The 25,180-nt window shown below is 40.7% G+C and overlaps 1 protein-coding gene across 1 annotated transcript in view; it reads right to left on the reverse strand.

The window, feature by feature from the left end:
* The window catches only part of LOC124253068 (syntaxin-binding protein 1-like), a 38,387-nt gene extending 13,925 nt beyond the window's left edge, over positions 1 to 24,462 (reverse strand). The window contains 12 exon segments of the mRNA XM_046686795.1: positions 5,876 to 5,985; positions 8,218 to 8,356; positions 9,665 to 9,872; positions 11,112 to 11,219; positions 12,022 to 12,152; positions 12,742 to 12,829; positions 18,962 to 19,110; positions 19,503 to 19,606; positions 20,249 to 20,327; positions 20,795 to 20,871; positions 22,494 to 22,628; positions 24,334 to 24,462. Of these exon segments, the coding sequence (XP_046542751.1) occupies positions 5,876 to 5,985; positions 8,218 to 8,356; positions 9,665 to 9,872; positions 11,112 to 11,219; positions 12,022 to 12,152; positions 12,742 to 12,829; positions 18,962 to 19,110; positions 19,503 to 19,606; positions 20,249 to 20,327; positions 20,795 to 20,871; positions 22,494 to 22,628; positions 24,334 to 24,361 (1,356 nt within the window). The 5' untranslated portion in view covers positions 24,362 to 24,462.
* Between the last annotated feature and the right edge of the window lie 718 nt (positions 24,463 to 25,180).

The raw sequence follows: 25,180 nt of genomic DNA on the forward strand, positions 1-25,180 counted from the left end.
ATTTACCTCCAGAATTCTAAAAGAACTTTCGTCTAGACGGCTATAGTTTTTTCCTTGCCCCTTTATATTGAATGGTGCATGAAGAAAAAAAAATAACAGAATAGTTTTATTTGGAAGTTACAGAAATGTTTTGGTAGCCTATAGAAGGCTTCCGTTGCTTCAAGAAACAAACAATACAGAATATATTCAGGTGGTTAACTGCATGCACTGATATATACTCTAAAAGTGAGATGAACGCAGTGTAAATTAATATTAAACATTGATCATAGATGCAAACAATTTGAACAGATAGCATTAATACTACATAGAAACTCAGAACATAGCTGTTAGTCTTACAAACATTACATGATTTACAACAGAAATGGCACCATAAAGCTCCATAGCTCACCTCAATATTTACAATGTTACGGATGAATATCATATTTGAAACACAGAATAAGACATGTTCCACTTTTTCATGACACTTTTGACCCTTAAAGAATAAACACATATTGTACAACATAGGAAAACCTGTTTAGGTGGGGATACTGACTGAGTTTGGTTTTATGCCGCTTTTAGCAATATTCCAGCAACATCATGGCGGGGGGACACCAGAAATGGGCTTCACACATTGTACCCATGTGGGGATTCGAACCCTGGTCTTCGGCGTGACGAGCCAACGCTTTGACCACTAGGCTACCCCACCGCCCCTTAGGTAGGGATAGCTTACAGCCTAAATACTAAATAATTCCACAGTGATAAATGATTTTTATATGTCGAAAGTGAGCAATGTTTTAGGCATTTATAAAGTATTCCAGTCCTGTGTGACAGCAGGGTACACATGAAATGGCTTCCAACGCTGCACTCAGGAATTAAACCCAGGTCTTCAGTGTACCCCATGAATGTGTTAACCACCTGGCTACACTATCATCCCCAGTGAGTGAGTGAGTGAGTGAGTTACGCCGCACTCAGCAATATTCCAGCTATATGGCAGCGGTCTGTAAATAGAGTGAGTGAGTGAGTGAGTGAGTGAGTGAGTCAGGCCGCACTTAGCAATATTCCAGCTATATGGCAGCAGTCTGTAAATAAAGTGAGTGAGTGAGTAAGTGAGTGAGTCATTGTGCAGGGTGGTTGTGGTACATGTCAAATTATCACTATACTATTAAAATAGTTTCACCCCTTTTGCAAGTAAGAGTGAGTGAATAGGGTTTTAGGCCACTTTTGTCAATATTCTAGCAATATCACAGCAAGGGACACAAGAAATGGGCCTCACACATTGTACCTATGATTGGAATCAAACCCGGGTTTGGTGTGACAAACAAACACTTTAACCACAAGGCTGTCCCAATGCCCGTCATGTGTCAAGACTTCGATGTCGTATCAGTGTTACAAATCAACATACAAGTCAATGGTTCTTGTCATGACTACAAAGTGAAAACATTTAGAGGGTCCCAAGAACCAAATATGAAAGCAGTAAACTTGAAGGACAGCTGCCCCAACACCCATACTCTCCCCACACAAACTGCCAACAACCACCCCACACCCAAATGCCTGCTGTAGTTGGCTGTCGAGCACCCCATAAATCTGTCAATGTGGGTTTGAAATCCTGCCCTGATTACTAGAGCTGCAACGATTCGATTCGAGATATCGAAAGTCGAATCTAACACCTTAGTTTCAATTTTCAATACCCTTATCACTATTTCGATTCGATGTCTATTTCAATTGTTTCCACACAGCGAGAACGTAATTTTTAATCCAACTCGAGCAGTTTCGAGCGTTGAAATAAGGCAAAAGAAGATTGGTTGATGCCGGGCTAATTGTCCAATGAGCATTGTCTTTAGTAGACATCGCCAAGTTGACAATGAATTTCACGCCAAAAGAGCCGACTCATTTGAACTCTGAGCGAGCGAGTTTAGTTTGACGCCCACTCAGCAATATTCCAGCTATATGGCGGCGGTATGTAAATAATCAAGTCTGGACCAGACAATCCAGTGATCAAGAGCATGAGCATCAATCTGCGCAATTGGGAACCGATGACATGTGTCAACAAAGTCAGCGAGCCTGACCACCTGATCCCGTTAGTCGCCTCTTACGACAAGCATGGGTTACTGAAGATCAATATTCTAACCCGGACCTTCACGGGTCTTGAACTCTGAGAGTTAAATGAAATCTGATGTTTTTACTTGTATGAAGAATTGAATAAAAAAATGATCGAATCAAGGGTCCAATATCGAAAAACGATCGAATCGAGGTCTGGGTGAATCGTTGCAGCCCTACTGATTATGTTTCTAGGTTTGTCAGGGTCTCACCCGCTCATGTTTCACCAGAGTGGTAAATATCTCAGACCTGTACCTGTACCACTTCAGACTTTCAGCCATGTTAAACTGACATGATGTGATGAAACTTGATTACTTTTTACAGTGGCATTAAACCCAGTTCACTCACTCACAGACTTGAGCCAAATGTCAAGGCAGTTTATCAACATGGCTGCCATACATGGATGACGGATGACGGATGACGGACAGACAACAAGCCACAGGCTCACACAAACGTTCTGTTTGCAGGAGCTAAACTTGATCGGATTAAGAGGATTTAAAGGTAAGCAAAACTGTAAAATCAAAACATGAAATATCCAAAGAGTTTGAAGAACTGTAGCAAAAATAAAAAGCTCATGAATATGTCCCTGAACAGATTCATGCAGAATTACTGGACACCATAATATGCAAGGCCTAGGATACCTGATGTCGTCCATACATAATTTGCAAAACTAAATCACTTCGACACATTGACCAATATTTTCTGAGTCATGATATACAACACAATTTCATGAAATAACTGTGCTTTTTTTTAGATTTTAAAATCATATGCATGAATAACTTGACATAACTCTTGGAAATCTGTCACTGCATGCCCTTATTTGAATAGGGGGGGCCCTATTGACATTCTATCGCCCTGCCCTTTTTGGATCCATGGGGAAACACTACATTGTATAAAATATGTGGTGAGTGTTATCACATTAATAGATTTATTTCTCAAATATTAGAGATAAATATTTTGCTTTTCAGATGAGGCTTAAGGCTATAAACTTGCATAGAATCGATAGGTTTTTTTTAAGTCTTGTCTGGAAAAGACACAGCTTTGCTGCATTGCACTAAAATCCAAGCAACTTAGGACAAAAAGATTAGAACCAGAGAAATAAAGATTCCATAAAAGAAACACAAAAGAAGCTAGAGAGTAACAGAAAACATACAGTCCAATGTTGGAGAAATCCCGCCGCCACATATCGAGTCTTGTGTCCACCTCTCCCACACCCAACCAGAAATTGTTAAAATACACACCCCTCCACACAAGACTAAATTTAGTGGGCTGGTAGCTTTGAGCCCTTTGCCTCCTTCTGAGCCATCCTGGTAGTAAGGTCAAGGTCAAATAAGGGGCTGTATAATGAGTCCTCCAGATAATAACAGTTACAGAAAAGTTATGTTTTTTCAGAGATATGTCCTTTGCTAAATCACATGTACCATTCCTATGGTAATAATTTTAACAATGAGCTTTTTCAGTTTTGGAAATAAAGAATTAATCTGGAAAGCTTATGAAACAGCCCCTGTAACATCAAACATTGTGCTACTGTCATAATAATCATAATCATTAGATTAAACAGTTTGTATGGCTTTTATACAGGGATTTATCAAGACCTATCCAAAGGGTGATATTTGGCCTCAAGACTACACTAAATGTCATCAAAAATTTCCCTGTTCATGTTGATATATATAAATAATATCTTGCTAACCAATTTTATGGTTTTGGAGGGCTAAGCTGTCTTTCAGTGATAACAGGAACAATGAACAGGAAGAGGTTAGTTTATTGTTATATCATTCCCTATTTCACTGAAAACATTCTCAAAGAACAATGTCAAAATACCACTAAATTTAAGAAATTAGCAACTGAAATAATATACTTTCTTATTTCTAATTACTCTGCTAGGGGCCCTTAGTTTAGAATCCTGGATAAATCCCTGTGGTATCAAGAAAAAGTCATTTAAATTTTCTGAAAAAAACCTAGTGTTTTGGGCAGTCATTATAAGCATGAAAATGGTTAAGGGAATCCACAAATCCTGTTTTATAAAAAAGAATGTCGACATTAATCTACATGAAAAATATAAACCTGCATTACATCCCATTCACATAAATCTACACAATGGCTTGTATACCTGACTAAATGCATCACACTGTTGACAGATCAGGTTGTTGCTTGGTTGAATACATATTTTTACTGTTTTACTGAAGTAACATTTTAACAACTTTTTGATTTTTTCAAAGTAAAAGAACATCTCATCTACCACTGATCAGCAAATATACACATTCCAAGGCCAATAAAAAGGTTCGTGACAAAGTTATATTAATATATGCAAAAAATTATTCTCTTTCTATAAATAATTACATATACGGTCCAAAAATCAATTTATTTCTATTTTCAACAGTACTTTATTATTCAACATTCTGTAACAGATGTCTTCTAGCCTCAGCAATGTATGCATAATTTTACGTTGACTTACCATGGTTACAACCAGAATGAATCACCAGCTGGAATAATAGCTCCTAGCCACTTACTTTACATTTCTATAAAGGGTTAGTGATTCCATTTGAATGGCCGCATGTATGTTCCTAATACATGGAGTTACACTATGTCCACCTTATTTTTTAACTTCTATGCCTCCATAACCCCTAAAATATTTCAGGTAATCTATTAAATACCAATAATTTTTTCCTTTCCTTAATGACTGATTAGGATGTTTGCACATACGGTTACCATGGTTACACTGACTTTCAAAGTTTCCTATTGCAAATTTATCACTAACAAATCCTAGTTGAAATGAAGAGAAGATTTTATTTCAATCTTTCAACAACAAAAACATGAATATAAGACATTAAATTTTACTATAAAGCTTCTGTCCTTGTAAATGATCAGAAAGAATATTACCTGATATACACTGGCCCCAAACAAATCCATTATATTTGATTGTGGTTACTGATCATAAAATCCTTTTTTCTTATATGTTAAGATATGTCATATGTTTGTTAAATTGTTGTTTAAGCCAAACTCAGCAATATTCCAGCCATATGATGGCAGTCTGCAAATAATCAAGTCTGGACCAGACAATCCAGTGACTGACATCATGAGCATCGATCTATGCAATCAGGAAACAATGACATACGTCTAGATGTGCACTAAATATACAAGTACAAAGACTATATCTTATATCATGCATTTAGCACAATATCAAATACTTTGTAAGTGACATGAATTATATCCACTTAGAATTTCTTAATATAATCAACGGAAACTAAGCTTCAAACTGAAATTCCTCCAGTCAGTTACAGCAATCCTAGAGGAGTTGCAACAAATTAAGTAGTTAACTTCCACAGCAGTGTATGTTGTTGTAAGGTAAATAGTATGTATGAATAAATCTCCCTTGTGTCCATATGCTCTGTGCATATGTAACACACACACTGGTAGTCTTACACATATAAAGTGTCAGATTTGAAGGGAAATCTTAAAAATATACTCAAAAGTAGTTTAATACCTCATAAAGAAAACCCGACATAATGTATTTACTTGGCTTTGAGATTCTAAATCAGGCCAAAAATAATTAACTATATTTCATATAAAACAGACTGTGTATGAAATGATTTTATGTTTTAACATTTCATATTTTGGAAACTTTATGTCTTTTTGACAAATTCTCATACGTGGTTTGATTAAAGTCTATGTGAGTCACATGTGGGCCATGTGAGCCAATAACGTGAGTCAATATGTGCAGGTGGTTGTGACTCCAGGTTGTATGAGCATGTGAGTATATTGGTGACGTGAGGTGGGAAGAGAGGCAGAGAGTACTTACATCCTGTATGATGGGGATGCCGAGGTTCTGCATGTTGGTGACGATGCACTTCTCCTCCATGGGGATCTGGGCATGCTGGAGCAGCTTAGCCAGGTTCTCCTCCGTGATACCTACAGTGTAGTACAGTCACACGTCAAAGTCATATAACTCACGGTATAGGATGGTCACGTGATACCTACAGTGCAGTACAGTCACACGTCAAAGTCATATAACTCACAGTATAGGATGGTCACGTGATACCTACAGTGCAGTACAGTCACATGTCAAAGTCATATAACTCACAGTATAGGATGGTCACGTGATACCTACAGTGCAGTACAGTCACATGTCAAAGTCATATAACTAACGGTATAGGATGGTCACGTGATACCTACAGTGCACTAGACTCTCACGTCAAAGTCATATAACTCACGGTATAGGATGGTCACGTGATACCTACAGTGCAGTACAGTCACATGTCAAAGTCATATAACTCACGGTACAGGATGGTCACATGATACCTACAGTGCAGTACAGTCACATGTCAAAGTCATATAACTCACGGTACAGGATGGTCACGTGATACCTACAGTGCAATACAGTCACACGTCAAAGTCATAACTCATATTAAAGAATGGTCACGTGATACCTACAGTGCAGTACAGTCATACGTCAAAGTCATATAACTCACGGTATAGGATGGTCAAGTGATACCCACAGTGCAGTACCAAAGTAAAAGTCCGAATGCATTGTATGGGATGGTCACATGCAAAAGTCATATGATACCGACAGTGCAGTACAGGCACATCTGAAAGTATGACATATTATTACTCTCCCGTGGAAGATACTGCAGTGTAATTCTTTTATGTCACACAAAGTCACATGATATCTAGATAACTTTTATAGGACAGTCACATGTCAAAGTCATACAATACCATGTCACATCAACGGCACATGATACCTTCAACATAACGTGACACCTCACGTAGGACGATTACAAACTTAAGTCACATGATGCCCGCACTGATGGATCTTACATGTTAGTCACGTGATACCTAAAGTATAGGACAGTCACACGTCACGGTCTAGGGATACCATCACACCTATCTATGTGTGAGTGTCATGTCATACCTAGAGTAGTACGTTCACACATCACGTCCTCTGATACCATCACACACAAAAGTCACATGACATTTTCATCATATATCAAGGTATTTCGAGTCATGACGCAAACAGTTGAATCATGTCTGCATCTATTTCCTTCAACTGATGTACATCATTTTAAATAGGACATAAATAGTCACGACACTTATCATGCTTGATTAGGACAACATTACATAGATTCAAGACCAGCTGACACCATTGGCTAAGGGGCACCTGCTGTTCCTAGTGATCCACACCTGTGGGGGACATAATGCAACACTACACTTAGGACTGACAAGATGAGGTGGACATACCTATACTCTATTTACCCAATGAACTGATAACTTTGTGTAACATAACTTTTCCCCAATAACTAAGTACATGTACTACAACAAGGTTTCTACAGCTGTTGATTTTCTACATCCTCGATAATCTTTAGGGCATACGTTCCAATAAACCTCCACCATACCCTGGATGCATCTACAGCTCAGACCGATACAGACATACAGACAAATTGACAAGTCTGAAACCTTCAAAAAATATATGCAAGAACTCCTCCTCTGTCTTTCAGAGTACTTCTGCAACAATTGTGATGCCAAGTTTAATTGGTAAGATAAAACAAGCGAAAGTGAGTTATGATAGAAACCTTGTGATTGGTACGCTCAACTTCCCAGCGTAGACACCTGATTGGATAAAAAGCCAGCCAAGGGAGGTAATAAAATTATCGGGCTGAGCCGTATATGCCAGGGTATAGTGGAGCTTTATCGGAACGTATATCCTGGAGATTATCGAGGATGATTTCTATGGATTCCAACTATATGGATCCTGAATAAGATTGTCCTTTGTATCAATGTAGGTCTTGAAACCATTAGTTCAGAAAGTAGTTCATATTGAAGCCTTGCCCTTGAATTCCATGAAATCTCAACATTCTGGAGCAGAACTAATGGGGATTCAGGTAAGATCCTTATGTATGTGGTGGTTAGAGGGCACTGAATGGCTAGGTAATCAGACTTGGTGACATGGTTGAATGTGTGTCATCAATGAGACAGCCAGTACAATACACAAGGCTACCTGTTCCACCTGGAGAACGTGTCAAATCTGGATCATGAAGAACTCATGCCGAAACCACCTGAGCTCGTCCAATGTTGTTAGAAGTACTTACAGATGACGAACCTTTTCACAACGAGAAGATTATGAGTGACCTGCCCAACCTGACTCACCTCCCTTGTGAATAATGTAAAGGAGGATAATCCTGATCTTGTCATAGGCTGTGATGTTCTGGTCCAGCAGGATCGGGACAATGTTCCGGATATGATCCTTAACCTTTTCCCCATCTGCATCAGTTCCCATGGCAAGATCCTGACAATTAAAAACAGTCCCTTGAACAGACAGATTAAAAGCATCTTGCTTCACAGTGAGTGAGTGTGTTTACTTTTACGCCGCTTTTAGCAATATTCCAGCAATATCACAGCGGGGGGACACCAGAAATGAGCTTCAAACATTGTGCCCATGTGGTTGCTTCACAGAGCAGGGACGGATACAGCTTTGGAGAAAGGGTGCACACTATTGAGAAAAGGAGGGGTGCACAATTCTTTTTCACCCAAGTTTCAATGGTAATTTAACAAGAAGACAAAGTCATCAATATCCCCTGCAATGGCAAAATACTCTTCATGATTATGTCTACGAGTTATGATTATGTCAAATATTTAGGTGTGTATATAGAAAAGTGGAAGGATAGTATTGAAAGGTTTTTAAAGTTCTGCTCCAGAAAGGAGCACTACCACCAATTTCAGTCTATGTCAAACTTGTTGCCACGGAAATGCCAAAAATATTTTATTCAGAATTCCAAAACTACCAAAAGGCACCAGTACACCACCAGATCTATCTATGTGCCAAGTTTGGTGAAGAAATAGCGAACGGTTTTAGAGTTCAGCTCCGGAAAAGAGCACTACCACCAATTTCAGGCTAAGTCAAACTTTTGCCATGGAAACGCCAAAAATGTTTTATTCAGAATTCCAAAACTACCAAAAGGCACCAGTACACCACCAGATCTATCTATGTGCCAAGTTTGGTGAAGAAATAGTGAACAGTTTTAGAGTTCTGCTCCGGAAAAGACAAATGTGCACGGAGGGACGCACACACGCACGGACGGAGTCCATTTTAATACCCCCGCAAAACGCGTTGCGGGGGATAATAAACTTTCAAGACAAAAGGGGGGTTCGCTCCCCTGCACCCCTCCTCTGGATCCGCCTATGCAGAGAACACTAAGTATGACATGGCATGTGCTGTCTGAGCATGTGCAAAACATTGCTATTTAGACTAAGATTAGGTTCGATTCCTCGGTACTTTACAGCAGAACGTTATCTTATGATTGTTCAAAGAGGTTGGAAGTAGGTACATAGAACATACAACACAATTTCAAAGCTTGTCATTTCAGTAAATCTTAGTGTCAATGCATGCACTTTTATAGGCAATGCTTAGAAGACTGACAGACTAAGTAAAGACTTGGGGTGCAGACTAGTAGCTAAAGTCACTGGCTTTTTCTAATCATCCTCTGTCATGATTGTTCTTGCCCAGTTTTACAGGTCAAAAACATATCTGAAACTATTACACATTTCCTTTAGGCAGTCTACCGTGGTACAATCACAACTCCCAACACTGTCCTACCTGCTCTACTTTACACAGCTTGTCTATATGCTTCTGATACTGCCTCATGCAGTCCTCAGCAAGATGGAGGTGTGTGGAGTAGTTGCTCAGCTCCTTCTGGTACTGGGGCATCTTTTTCAACATTTGTGACAGGTCTCGGATGTTGGCCTTGTCGGGGGTGGTTAGACGCTTATCCTCAGCAAAGCGTTTCAGTTTTTTGGTTACTTGTCTGAATAAAATAAATAATGACAATCAGAAGAATTATTAACATTAGTGAGTTAGGTTTTATGCCGCTTTTAGCAATATTACAGCGAAATCACAGCAGGAGCCACCAGACATGGGCTTAACACATTGTACCCATGTGGGGAATCGAACCTGGATCTTCGGTGTGATGAGCCAATGCTTTAACCACTAGGCTACCCCACCGCCCCTGTTAACATTAAACAAAGATGACCAAGTCTTATCGTGATGATGTCTGTCTCAGTTGGTGGGTTGGGGAACAACAAGTTTAGCCGAATGTCCATTTTTTTCATGTCTTTGTTGGTAAAGTCATCAGCAGCTATGATTTCATTGCCCACTTAGCATACTCTGCACTCAGTGCCTTACCATTTACCATTACAAGAAATAACTTCAACCTTTTTTTCATTTTTTAAACGTTACCAAATGTTGATTTTCCAATGTTGTTCCATGGCCAAACAGCTTGCTTAAGTGTGTAGGAGTTAAAATTTGTATCTCCTTCTCTTTGCCTCTTGTGTAACATTACTCGTCCTTTCTGCCAATATGATTAGTACATTGATACAAGATACTGTACAGACGCTCCATCACCTTTCTCTTTGTTTGTTTGTTTGTTGTTTAATGCATTTAGCAATATTCTAGCTACATGGCAGCGGTCTGTAAATAATTGAGTCTGGATCAGACAATCCAGTGATCAAAATCATACGATCATACGATTACACGTGTCAACCAAGTCAGTGAGCCTGACCACACGATCCCGTTAATTGCCTCTTAAGACAAGCATGGGTTACTGAAGATCAATTCTAACACGATCTAACACGATGCAGCGTTATGAAGTCCACTATGGTCCCTGTGCAATATGTTGGACACAACAGGGTGTAATTTACAAACTTTGTGTATTTTGATGGCAACTGAAATTTACTGTCTTCATCAGGGAACCAGATTCCCAGGTGAAGAGGCAGTAGTCTTTATTTTGTTTCATATAAATATACTGAGAGAAACAAATAAAGGAACACAGGAAAATTCAAACGTTCCGTTAATATTTTCCAGTTTTCATCACCAGCTTTGAATAGCGCTGTGGGAGGAAATCTGGGAATAAATAAAGGAGCACTGCCATGAAGTGGTGTTCCCTTTATTTGTTTCCCTCAGTATATCATCTGGTAATCAAGGTTTGCCTGGTCTCTATGGTGTGTATTAGAGGGGGTCCCCTGTACAAGGTTGTATATCTACTTACTGAGACACCACAGCAATGTGCTGATGTCGTAGTTCCAGCCACAGCTCATCGTGGTCATCCAGGAGAACCTCCTTTTCGTTGACATCACTGCCACTTGTGTTTTCGTACCTGTGGAAGGTGCATGTGTACTTACAAGGTTCATACAGCCAAGATCTCATGAGATTCAAGGGCTTTTCAAGGACTTTTCATGGACATATGATGTGTTTTCAAGCACCACTTTTTTTAACAAAGTATCGCAGACAAGTTTCACTTTCAGTTTCGACATTGCTGCTTCCAGCATTAACAACGATCTGTCAGAACACAGCGCAAACAGACGATTCACAGACAGTGCCGGTTTCTTTTTTTATGATGTAAGGAACCAGGAAATAGATGCAATTTAATCAAAACGATTGATTGATCGTCAGTGGAACCACAACAAATATTTTAATGAAATTTCAAGCACTTTTCAAGGACACATTACAAAATCCAGCACTTTTTAAGTACTTGTGGTAAATTTTTCAAATTCAAGTACTTTTCATAAGCTGAGAAGCTTCTCCCTCTGTGTCATGCTTACTGGTCCTGCTATTTATAAAAAAGTCATCTTTACACCTTTACAGTTAAATTCAACCACTTTTAAATTCTTTGTTGTAGGGTACATTTCTATATGCAGAACCCTGATTTAGAGAAACAAACCTTCCATCCATTCAAATCAAGCAAGTCCAATGTGGGAGAGGCATTGCCACACTCAGACAATCCAGGAAACTATTTAGTGTACAAGTCGATGCAATGCAATGGAATGTCCAATCTGAACTGAAAGTAATTCAATAACATAAAATAAAATGAGAATTATTTATCTTATTATCTTGTGATTAAAATGACTTCATGGTTTATCACTGATAGTTTTAAACTTCAATTTGAAAAGATCACTCACTTATAGACATCGTTTTCAATAGGTAGAAGGTCATAGGCCATGGCCTGAAACGTCAGCTCATGCAGGAGAGGAGAGATGGGGTCAAATCCTCGGTCCAGAATCAGCAGGACTGACCTGTCCTTGGCAATGCCCTGTTGAAGATACAACATCATCAGTAACACATATAATTACTTTAACCATGCAATTAAATGCATCACCAATTAATGACTGTCAACTCCTAACCTAAAATGCAATGCAAGTAGTATTGCTTTCGAACTTAAAAGTGTATTAGCAATTTATTAGCAAACAATAACCACGGTAACACCAAGACTGTAGACCTGGAATGTCATGATATGATATGGGCTGATATGACTTGCTTCCTTCACAGATTTACTTCAACTGCTTAACAAGAGATCTCACTTCCATGATTTCAAAAGTAGGACCACTGGCATTGGTTGGCATCCCATTTTTCATCACAGAAATCAATTCTCAGAATCAGAAAAATCCAAACTGGTAAGAAAACCAAGCTCAACTAAACTAAATTAGGACTGACTGACTGTCTGAGTTTGGTTTTATGCTGCTTTTAGCAATATTCCAGCAACATCCAGCGGGGACACCAGAAATGGGCTTCACACATTGTGCCCATGTGGGGATTCGAACCCGGTCTTTGGCGGACGTGGCTAACGCTTTAACCATTAGGCTACCCCACCGCACTAAATGAGGAAGTGGTTACATTCTGACCTACCTCCCCATGGTGATGTCATCAGCTTTGTAGCCATCAATTTTCTGCTGCACCATCTGAGCAAATTCAGCATTGCGATCAAAGTCACTGGAATAGTAGAATCGGCATTGAAAAGAATCAGTTTGTAATAGAAATCCTTATAAGGACAGACCATTTATATTTCTTGTTTTAGGGATTTTTGTCCTAAGAAAACCTGAAGGCAGAAGGGAAAAAAATAAAAATAAAATCACCAGTGAAAGTAATATTCCTACTAAATACTCGAAGTATTTTACTTTTGGCAATTTATGAAGTGTATATGGGCCAAAATTGGAAATTTTAATATAAATTGTATATTTATATACTTATCCTATCTCACGACTAGCACCTCTCTCTCTTGCTTCGACTTTTAGTGGAACGACTGTAAACTTTTTTTCCATAGGCCTCCTTGTCCATTAAGCCCGTGCCCTCCATGCTGCTCTCCTTAATATGTATGTAGGCTGATTGTGTTTGGAAGATCTGCTGGTATGGACAAGATGACATCCTCATAGTCACAGCCTCAAGTCGTGTTTCCATGGAAACAGCGAAAAAACTAAATTCTGAAAAACTTTAAAATAGCAAAAGGCACATCAATGGGTAATGATTAACATGTGTGTGAAGTTTGGTGAACCTAGCAATGTAAACTTTAAGAGATGTATGCTCTCAGACAAAATAATCAAACATATTTGGCACTGGAGGCAGCAAGTCGTGTTTCCATGGAAACAGCAAAAAATACAATTCATATCTGGATCTACCCCCCAAAAGGCACATCTAGGGATCATGCTTGATATGTGTACCAAGTTTGATGAAGCTAGCATGTATAGTTTGGAAGATCTGCTCCGGACAAGATGACATCCTCATAGTCACTGCCTAAATCATGTTTCCATGAGTCTATAGGAGCCTCTATAGGAGCGTAGTAGAAAACAGAGTTAATGGCGGCTAAGTAGGTAGCTAACGTAGTACCCTTGAGTTTCTTAGTAGTGCGGAGATGCTGGAGAAACTCAGCAACGACCGGAGCCGAGGTGGAAGTGGGAAGTGTATAACTTTTGGTAGCAGAGCTGGAGGGGGGAACACATAGGCATTGAGACCCTCCCATGATATTGCCAACACGTCGAGGTCCCAAGCCAAGGAGTCTGGGACTGGGGATATGAACTTTGGAAGTTGGTTGTTGAACCTTGTGGCGAACAGATCTATTTGAGGCCGTGATAATGGGTAGATCATCGACTGAAAGATCTGGGGCAGTAACTTCCACTCTGTCGGGGACGGTCGGTTGGATCTGGACAAGGCTCTGGCTACAATGTGAGTGAGTCGATGAGATGGAAGAACCTGATCACCCATTGTAGCAGATTCGCCGAGCCTGTCGAGCCTAGATGATTTATATACCAAACCACTGTTGAATTGTCTGATTGGATCAGCAGACTGGTTGATTGAAGCTCTGTTGCCCAATGTGAGATGGCTTGAATTCCAGCTCTTTTATATGAAGTACCCGTTCGTCGGATGACCACAGCCCGACCACTTGGTGGTCAGGAAGTGAGCTCCCCAACCCATGAGGGATGCATCGACGAATAGGTGATGAGTCGGTGCAAACATTCCGTTCGTCGAGCCACCATTGAAGGACTGGACGAAGCAGTTCTGGAAGGCAAATTAGTTCCTTGGGGTTGTCGGCCTGAAGGTACGGGCGTAGAAATCGCTGTATCGGCCGAAGTTGGAGCTGGCCTCTGTACGTTAAGGCTTGAGCTGACGTCAGAAGGCCCAGTAGCTCTGCTACTGTCGTAAGGTTCTCGCCTGAGACAGTGCTGGAGGAGTGCATTGCTGAATCTTTATCCACCTGTCATGAGGTACGAACATCATCCCCTGACGAGTGTCGAACAGTGCTCCGATGAATTGGAGTTTCTGAGTCGGTATTAGTTCGATTTTTGCGATGTTCAGCAGCCACCCTAACTGTCTGAGCAGCGTGGTGGTGAACTGTAGTAGCTGGCGTAAGCAACACGATCGGATCCTGTTGAGCCTGGATGCAATCGTCTATGTAGCTTTGAAGGTGATCCCTTGAAAGTGGAGGAAGCTCGTTATGGGCTTGGTAATTCGGGTAAAAGCCCGGGGCCGTGGAAATTCCAAATGGTAGGAATTTCCATTGGTAGTGATTCCGTTGAACAAGCGAAGGTACTTCCGGTGTTCTGGATGTATCGGAGCGTGAAGATAAGCATCCTGAAGATCTAGGCTGATGAGGAAGTCTCCTTCTTCAGGATGGTGCGTAAAGGTTGATCGACACCATCCTGAAGTGAGGCGGTGGAAGCAGGAATCGGGCATTGAACAACTTCATATTGAAGATGAGCGGAGTTTGTTGGAATTTTCCTTGGAACCAAGAAGATGGGGAGTAGAATCCTGCAGTGACGGGCTGATGGACCTAGGAGCTCTATCGCGAGTTTGTCTAATAGCATTACCTATTGTGGATTGCAGAGTCTGAAGCTGGTCCACAGGATATGAGCGAGCGGATCACGGCGTGAGAGGTGGACTGCCAATATCGGGTAGCTGATAGCGTGAAGTAGCAGGTTGGTGGCGTCACGGATCTTTGAGGATGGTCCAATTCGGGCGAAGATCTGTTGTAAATACCGGAGCGACTGGGAATGTCCACTGCTTCCCCGGCTGGTCCCTGGGCCAGAGTCCTGGGGGGCGGGGAGGAACCACCACGGCCAGATCTGTTTCCTCTGCCACGGTCTTGAGTGGATCATACACTAAAAAGATTGCGTAAAACAGATTGGTAGGGGGTGAACTGTGCAGTTCGATGCTGTTTTAATGAGTCCTGGAGCTGTGACTTCTGTATCTTTAACAGTTCAATGGGACTTTATCAAATTAGATTTCTTTGGATGCTACCATTGAAGAGGGAGTCAGTAAACCAAGGCTGGTGAAACAGTTCTGTTTTAAATCGCTCCTCCCATGAAGAGATGTTAAGGGGTCCACGTCAGCGAACAGCAAGAGTGTAGCCCAAAAAATGAGACAACTGATCCAGGATAATTTGGAACTGGTCCAGAGCTAAAGTCATGCATCCTCGGATGTAAGCGTCTTGATCAGAGTAAGTATGCTCCAGAGCAGTGTTAACAGCGTCGACTGCTGCAATCGCATAACTAATAGATGGCAGCGTCTTTCTCACGCGGCTGAATCCATGTCAGCCAACTCTCAGTCCTCAATAAGGTAGGGCGAAGCAGCTCGTTTGCCACACAGGGTTCCAATATCCTCATCAACTGTTGGAGCCATAGAGATTTTTGTTAGGCCGTGGACATGAGAGGTAGAAGTATTATATCTGGGAGCAGAGAATCCATCCTTAATTCATTTCAGGCTCTTGAAACCATCATTTAGTGTACTGGATAATTTCAGAATACAAGGTCGAGGTGGTAGGGTGATGGTAGACCAATCCGGTTCCTAAGAGTATAAGAGTGATCCAGGTCATCTGCTAAAGTACTCAAGGGAAGTTGGAGCTTCTCAACAATCCAAAGGAGTACCTGAGGTGTCTCAACTGCTGCAAAGCTACCCCCAGGGTAGATAACTCAGAGTGAGCGGGAGATGCATGCATGGCTATGGCTATTTCAGGAGGTGGACCAGATGAGCTAGGAGCTACGAAGCGGATGGGCTGGAGCAGAAGGCTGTATTTGGTTCCAGGCTGAGGTTATGGCCCTGATCATCATATTTAGATCTGGAGTCGCTGTAGGAGTGGGATTGTTATCAGGTTCCCATGACTCAGCGATGATCCTAGAGTGATTCTCAGAGCGTGTAGACGGAACATCATACGAGACTGTAGGCCTATTAGTGGTATCAGAGCAATGATCACCTGCTGTAGTTCTAGTTGGTCATCTGGTTCTGATTGGAGCTCTGGTTCGACCATCTGAATAGGATCGGCCATGAGATGTGGATCTGTACTGTGATCCTGATTGGTCAATGGCTCTGTAAGGTGATCTAGATCGTATAGGTGACCTGGGTTGGTAAGATGATCTGGATTTGTAAAGTGATCTAGATCGATTCGATGCAATAACTGGAAACTGTGATCATGATATGGATCTATAAGGTGATCTGGATCGAACAGGTGATCTGGTTTGCAGTTGCGATCTGGCTTGATTTGGTGATCTGGATTGGTTAGGTGATCTACTTTGATGTTGTGATCTGGATCAGTTCGGTGATCTGGATTGGTCTGGCGATCTACTTCGATGTTGTGATCTGGATCAGTTAGGTGACCTAGATCGGTCTGGTGATCTGATTCGAGGTTGTGATCTGGATCCATTCGGTGATCTGGATCGGTCCGGTGATCCGATTCGAAGTTGTGATCTGGATCCATTTGGTGATCTGGATCGATAAGGTGATCTGGATCTGTCCGGTGATCTGATTCGAAGTTGTGATCTGGACCCGTTTGGTGATCTGGAATGATCTGGTGATGTAGATCGTGAGTTGTGGTCTGGATCCTGACTGTGATCTGGAATGATCTGGTGATCTGGATAGGCACAGCGGTGATCTAGATTGGGCTTGTGATGGTGATCTGGATCGTGAAGGTGATCTAGATCGTTGTGGTGATCTGGAATGGCGTGGCGATCTGGATCGGGCGATTAGGTGATGAAACCTGAAGTGTTGATTCATGATGAACGCCCCTCGGCGGCGCTGTTATAGCCAGCTCCGTCCAGTTCAATGAAATGTGGTGAGTTGGCTGGCGAGCGGTTGGCCAGGCTCCAAACAAACTGAGACAGTCGAGGGATATGTACCGATGATCTGGATGATGATAGTGTCGATCTAAGGACCCCTGGTAGTGTAGATGGGACAGGCAATGAAGAATTATCGATCACGAAAGTGATCTGACGCTATGGAAGGAGGTGATTGATGCGTCGTGCGTAATAGGTGCGAGCGTCCTCAGATAAGTAAGAATCTGATGAAGCGACCATAAAATCCTCTTGAACCACAGGCGTCGCCTCTCTTGCATAAAGGTCACGATTTTCTGTCACTGTAACTTGATGTTGAGTGGGATCAGATCTCCTGTCCCTAATTCTCCGGGGAGCAAACAGCAGTAAGCCTTAATACATCTTTTAGTGAATATCACTTGCCACATCATTTGTTCCAGTTACACAAGAGTGACTGACTGGTTGAGGGATGAATAATTTGTCTTGCATTGAGCACAAACTTTCCTTTTCCTTGACTGATTATCACTTTTCCCCATGATGTTAGGGTGAAATAATGTCCCTAATATACCGCACGTCCACACAATTGTGCAACAAGAAAGAGAATGATCATTCAAGGTAGTCACGTTGGCAATTAGTGGAGCATGCTGCAAGCTTTATTAGGAACTAGGAAGCTAATTTAGGAGAGCAGCATGGAGGGCACGGGCGAATGGACAAGGAGGCCTATGGAAAAAAGTTTACAGTCGTTCCACTAAAAGTCGAAGCAAGAGAGAGAGGTGCTAGTCGTGAGATAGGATAAGTTTAAAAATAAAACATTTTCTTGTAAGTTTACATTTTTGGCCCACAAAAACATTAGGATTTTATTTTTTGAGCGGGAAAATTAATTTTTAATTTTTTTCTTATTCTTGAAAAAATATGACAGGCGGATCCGTAAAACAAGAAATAAAATTGGTCTGGCCTAATGATCTTATCACATCAGCATGACATGATTATGACAGGTAGGATATATCTTCAATATTTGTTGACCACAATATACAGGATCAAACATCCTGAATTACACAGATTCAACCCTTTACAGTTTTCCATGACTTAATGTGGAAATACTTTAAACATGATGCAATCCTTGGTCACAAGATAACCTGAAACATTTACAATCCAGAGATGTGATAACATAAAGTGAGTGAGTGAGTTTAGTTGTATGCCACACTCAGCAATATTCCAGCTGTATGGCGGCGATCTGTAAATAATGGAGTCTGGACCAGACAATAAAGTGATCAACATCATGTGCATCGTTCCATGCAATTGGGATATGATTACATGTGTCAACCAAGTCAACAAGCCTGACCACCCGATCCCGTTAGTCGCCTCTTACAAGCATGGGTTACTCAGATCAATATTCTAACCCGGATCTCCACGGGTGATAACATAAAGAAATGACCTGCAATTAAATACTAAAGTCTGAAATTCTACCAGCCCTCAGGTTACTTAATGGGTTGGACAAACTGACTCAGGCAAGCTACCTAAACCCTCTCTCTCTGTGTGAAAGTCTCACCTCCTAAATCTGACGGCAGGGTACTCCCCCAGTGTGGCACACAGCGTGGCAATCTGTTCAGCACAACGCTCCAGGTTCATGGTCCTGCCCCCCGTCCTCTGGGGGTTGAAGTAGTATTGGAACGTGTCATGCGAGTCCAGAGAAAACACCTGCAATCCCAATGATCAGTAAATGACTTGAAGCTCGTTTGTTTCACCTTAACGCCACATTCCACAATACTCAGCCTTAGGGACCATTCATTATTTATGCATGACATTTACTATGTACATAAATATAGGGGGGTGGGGGTGGGTGGGTGTCATTCACATTGTACATGCTTCTCCATAAAAATTATCATCACCCCACAAGCCATAAATTAAATGAATGGTCCCTTATCAATTTAGCCTCGTGAACAGTCAAGCCCAGTCAAACAAGTTAGTGAGGGGAGTGGGTTTTACTCTGCTTTAAGTAATATTTCAGTAACTTTAGGGTTGGGGAGATCAGGGCTTCATACATTGTATCCATGTGGAGAATTGAACTGTATACAGTAGGGTATCCTTACCTGTGCTTCATATGGAAGGAAAGCAATGTTGATCTCCTTCAGTGTCTTTATTCTCTTGCTTGCAGTGGATTTAGTCAACTCGTTGAACAGCTCGTCAGGACATGCTGAAGTCAAAACGCATGATACATTCCCGAGCTGCTTTCATATCTATTACCTTCACTACGTGCAGAACAAGGTTAGAATTGGTCTTCAGTAACCCATGCTTGTTGTAAGAGGTGACTAACGGCATCGGGTGGTCAAGCTTGCTAACTTGGTTCACTCATGTCCTCGGTTTCCCGATTGCAGAGATCGATGCTCATGCTGCTGATCGCTGGATTGTCTGGTCCAGACTTGATTATTTACAGACCACAGCCATATAGCTGGAATATTGCTGAGTGCGGCGTAAAACTAAACTCACTCACTCACTCATTGCGTAGAACGATGCTCATGGTGTTGATCACTGGACTGTCTAGTCCAGACTCCATTATTTACAGATCGCCTCCATATAGCTAGAATATTGCTGAGTGCAGCATTAAACAACAAATGAACCTACCAACATGTTTGTCAATTTGTTCTGGGATGTATGTATCTATCAACTACCTGCCTTCCATAAAAAATCTGGGTTCTCGGTAATCAACAAATTCTGTATCTTATTTATGTACATTGCTCAAAGTGCTATTTTACATGATTTAATTGATTTACTAAACATTTAGGTTTGGGCTCCGTATGCCCATCATACTTGCTTTTGTGTAACCATGGTAACTCACCTTCTGTGAAGAAAACATGAGCAAGAGCATACTGTGTTGAGTGGATATTCTGGAAATCTTGTATCAGACCCTTCACCGACTGAGGATTAAAATACAAAAACTTGTGTTATCGTTTTAATTACAGTAAAAAATATTCTACAATTCTGCAACAAGTGCATATTCAACTTGACTTATCAGTTCCACATGTAACATCTACATTTCACAAATGTAAAATAACATTAATTACACTTCAAAATTATGAAGGAAACATTTCCATTTAAAAATTTTACAGTAAACAATTAAATTGCAAAATTTTCAGCAGAAATTATTTAATGCAAAAATTAAGTAGCAACTATAAAAACCACAGGTCATAAGGAAATACTGACCGTTTCTGACTCTCCTCAAGCCTATTACTGAACTGGTTTGACTGCTCATTCTACTTCTAAGCAAACTGACATTTAAGACCTATAAACTTGACTGTGAATAAGCATGATAGCTAACCATAAAAAAATAACAGACTTTTGAAAAATCAAATTACAAGCTGATCCAAAGTATGTCCAAACTAACCTTTTCTGTTGGAGTTACAAGGTATATAGCTTCCAAGTTCGGTAGCGGCTCTCGTCGCTTGTTGATGTCCTCAACCACTGTAAAGGAGAACCAGGCACAGGTACATCATAACGTCAGAGAGCAATAGGGTGTTAAGATTTGTATTTCCTACATGACTTACCATGTATATAAGAATTGTTTGTGAAACTATGATCCAATGTTTTTTACCAATGTTTCAGGTATTAACTTTTGTAAAAGTAAAACTTACTGAGAAGGGGTAATCCCAAATATAACATGTTACACAAACATTTTGAACAGAGACAAATAAGTGAGTGAACAGCATGTCAGTCACATCATGGCTCTTCAGCTTCATGGGTCTTCAGTGTGATGAGCAAACACTTTAACTACTAAGCTAACCCATCGTCCGCGTCTGACCCTCTGACAAATCCGGCAGATCCGCCAACGGTCCGATAGAAGTCTAGAACCCGCCGGCCCCAGTGTCAGACTGTATATTTCACAATGACTTTCGCTGAAGTTGTTATATGTGAGAAGTGACACTTGTTTGCCCTTTATAAATCTTATTATGTTTGTTAAAAATTTCAATGCCAGTTATAAGAAATGTTAAATATGAAATGTGTGTTTTAATTTTATTCTATGGGTCCTGTGAATTTTGAATGGGTCAGACAGACATCTGAAACTTACAGGACCCAATGTCCTGTTACCTTGAAACACCATTCGTGAACACTGCCCCTTCCTGCGGGAAGACAGACCAAGTCAGATGCAGATCCTTCACAATTGCAACTTTGTTCAGGCCAATCACAAGCATGGTGCAGACAAACCATGAGTCATAATCAGGAGGAATCTGGATTTTAACCCATCATCAAAATAGTTTAGCATGCTGATGGAATTTCTTAGATGTCTAGGTTGTTTGATCAGTAAGAAGCATAGACAATGGGGATACAGGATAAACCCCCAGGGTTAAGGGGGTTCACTCTAATTCGGCTCCTACATCCCACTAAAATCGGGGTAAATTTGGTGGAACATCAAATTATGCCCACCACACAACTTATGCCAAGATGGTTACATTTTGAAGAGCAGATGCTACATTTTGCTACACAATTGCATCAGCTGGTAGGTCAGCATTTTAGTTTTAGCTCAGACTGCTTAGCAAAATGTAGTGAGTGAGTGAATATGGTTTTACGCCACTTTTAGCAATATTCCAGCAACATCACAGTGGGGGACACCAGAAATGGGCTTCAAACATTGTACCCATGTGAGGAATCGAACCCGGGCCTTCAGTATGACGAGCAAATACTTTAACCTTTAGGCTACCCCAACGCCCCTCAGCAAAATGTAGGATCTGCTTCCCAATAAACAACAATCTCGTCATTAATTTGTGGGGGCGACGGTCTGTAAATAATCGAGTCTGGACCAGACAATCCAGTGATCAACAGCATTGATCTGCGCAATTGGGAACCGATGACATGTGTCAACCAAGTCAGCGAGCCTGACCACCCGATCCCGTTAGTCGCCTTTTACGACAAGCATAGTCGCCTTTTATGACAAGAATGGATTGATGAAGACCTATTCTACCCCGGATCTTCATGGGTCAGAGATGTGTTTTGGGGAGTGTAGGAGCCAAACAGGGGTGAAACCCTTTATTCCTGGGGGACTGATCCCATACCATGATCTCTACTAGTTTACTCTAATATCAACATACATGTTATCCCGCTGGACATAATCTCGGTCATGTTGAGACATGCTGAGATCATGCGCATACTCAGCTGGTCAACAACCAGCACCTTCCAGTCAGATCCTGTCTTCTTCACAGACAGGATCACATCATTGAGTATCTCTGAAATTGGAGCAAAACAAAAATAGTTACCATGGATACAGGAAATTACCTGTGAGATTTTTTAATAAGGACATATCGTAAAAAAAATATGCCGAATATTCCTGACATATCAATGATATTGTCAATAAGTGTAATTATAAACTGCAAATAACATAACGCAAGGTATTGCATTTCAGTGAGCAATATAACAGCAGAGCTGAGGTGAAATGTGGTTTAACATCATGTTTAAGAATATCGTATTCACACTGTGAATTTCACAGCTCACATGCTTGAGACTTTGTGGGTGTTTGTAGTAGGCCAGACAAGGGACAGTTTTGTAGTAACAGCCCAGAGATACTACGCTGAAATTTAACCAGGAAAATCCAAACAGAAACAACAAACTGTGCACCCTGGTCATAATGCAACTGGTTTTAAAGCCAACCTGGTTATAACGCCATAATTTTGCAAAACAGATTTTCATCCTTTGACATGCCCTGAATATCACACCAAACTGTCTGCAATGCCACCATCAACCTTTTTCAGAAGAAATGTTCCAATTCCCTGATTATAATGTACTGAATACAAGGCAGTCGGTCCTTGTTTTCCCCTGAATGAGTGAGTTGAGTTTTCCGCTGCTTTTAGCCAGGTTCATAGAAGATATGTAGACGATAACAGAAAACAATACAGACGATATATGATCAACAGACTACCTGATAAATATTGTGATTTAATTAGTGTCCTCATGATCATCTCTGTCGTTATAAACACATATTTAGTGGTATGATGAGACTTATTTCATAAGGAATCGTCTCTGTGATATAGTGGTTAGAGCGTCTGCCCGGAGAGCGGAAGGTCGTGTGTTTGAATCCCGGCCACGTCATACTAAAAGACATTAAAATATGGTACTTGTTGTTCTGTGCCTGGCGCTCAGCATTAATGGGTACAACAAGGACTGGTGGGCTCGGAGTCAGTGAAATGTGTCTGAGTGGGGTATTCATGCTCACTGCGGCATGGTATCTCAGTGAGCTGGTATAAAAACCAGCTTAAGTCTGGGCTAGTACATGCAGCCACACATACACACGCATGCATGTCATCACATGAGCAAAATATTCTTAAGTACGACGTTTAACTCCATTTCACGTCACCTCATCTATTTCATAAAGCCTTACACTCATCATCATGATATGTATTGTTTATTTAGAACAGCATGTATTTAACATTACATCAATCACTTATCCAGACCCTGTGATAAAATAATTTCAAATATTCCCTAAAGGATATCCAACCAGGACATTATCGGCCAACACCCAAACAAAATGTCATTTTCGTGTTTCCCTAATGACCTAGAAATCATACGATCGCATGATAATTTTCTCTAAAAAAACAGTAACCACGGGTCATCTCATTTGAATGACAGGTGGTGATTTATTCCACAAATTATTCAAAAAAGTATCTTCATGTATCCAATCTGGTCCATAAATGCACATCTTTGGTGCTGCGATAGAATCACTGAACCAGTGTCAAATACAGTGTCAATATGTTAATGTGCTACATATTTATTATCTACAGTGACAGCAAATCTGATCCAAAATATTTTATCCTAGCCTTGAAAGCATGGATTTGCTATCATGCTTTGTACAAAATAGTGATAGGGGAAAACAAAAATCCAGTTTTATGTCCGATTAACTTAACTGAAATGATATATAGACATTATCATATTTCTTACTGTCGTGAACTGCCCTCTTCAACGCCATCTTGGATGAGTAACCGTCTAAAGCTCCTCGCAGCGTTTTCCTACCAGCTTGCAAAGCTACAACGGTTTCGGTTATCGTTGTTTGGAGCCTAATGCAGGTGTTCGCTGGGAAAGATATATTTAAATTAATACCCAAGTCTAATGTGTTAAATGTCAACGCTTTTTATTTCAAAACGATTCCATAATGTGTGATATGATTTTTGACAAAACATTTCTTTTTTGTTTTGGGATGATGAATATTTCTATAAATGGGAATGGAATACATAATACGAAACGAAATATATTTCTGGCCTTCCATTTCACTTAGTTGTTCAATGTGTCCAAAACATTGTGTATGCACGCATGTATAGGTTTTATTATGTTGTCTCTAATCAACATACAATACAATTACATATCTGGAAAAGAATACATTTGACATAGATTTTATGAGTGCGTCAAAATGTGACTGAAGAGGTAGTAAAAGTCTCACGATGAAGATCCGATCACAGTTTGTGTTACTGTTCGATACGGAGCGCGATTTAATTCGAACATGTAAAGGTGCAGTTGTGGACAATTATCCGAGAGGCAATTCCAGCCTCCAAATGCCTCACATGCAAATTAATCTTCCCCGAGGTAAGATATTTTACCTCGAGCATCTTCAGTGTAAATTCATTGCAGACAGAACAGCTCAGTTGCTTAATTATGAATTTCTGAAACTATTGTTTTATGAAAAATACAAGTGTCATATTCTTTGAGCGATTTCAATGGAGAGAGTGACCAAGTTAGTGTCTGGATGAGAGGGAACACGGCGTTTCAGAGCTAATAGTAGAGCGCAATAGTG

The sequence above is a fragment of the Haliotis rubra genome, unplaced genomic scaffold, assembly GCF_003918875.1.
Source record: "Haliotis rubra isolate DU_JTF1 unplaced genomic scaffold, ASM391887v1 Scf530, whole genome shotgun sequence".
Classification (NCBI taxonomy): domain Eukaryota; kingdom Metazoa; phylum Mollusca; class Gastropoda; order Lepetellida; family Haliotidae; genus Haliotis; species Haliotis rubra.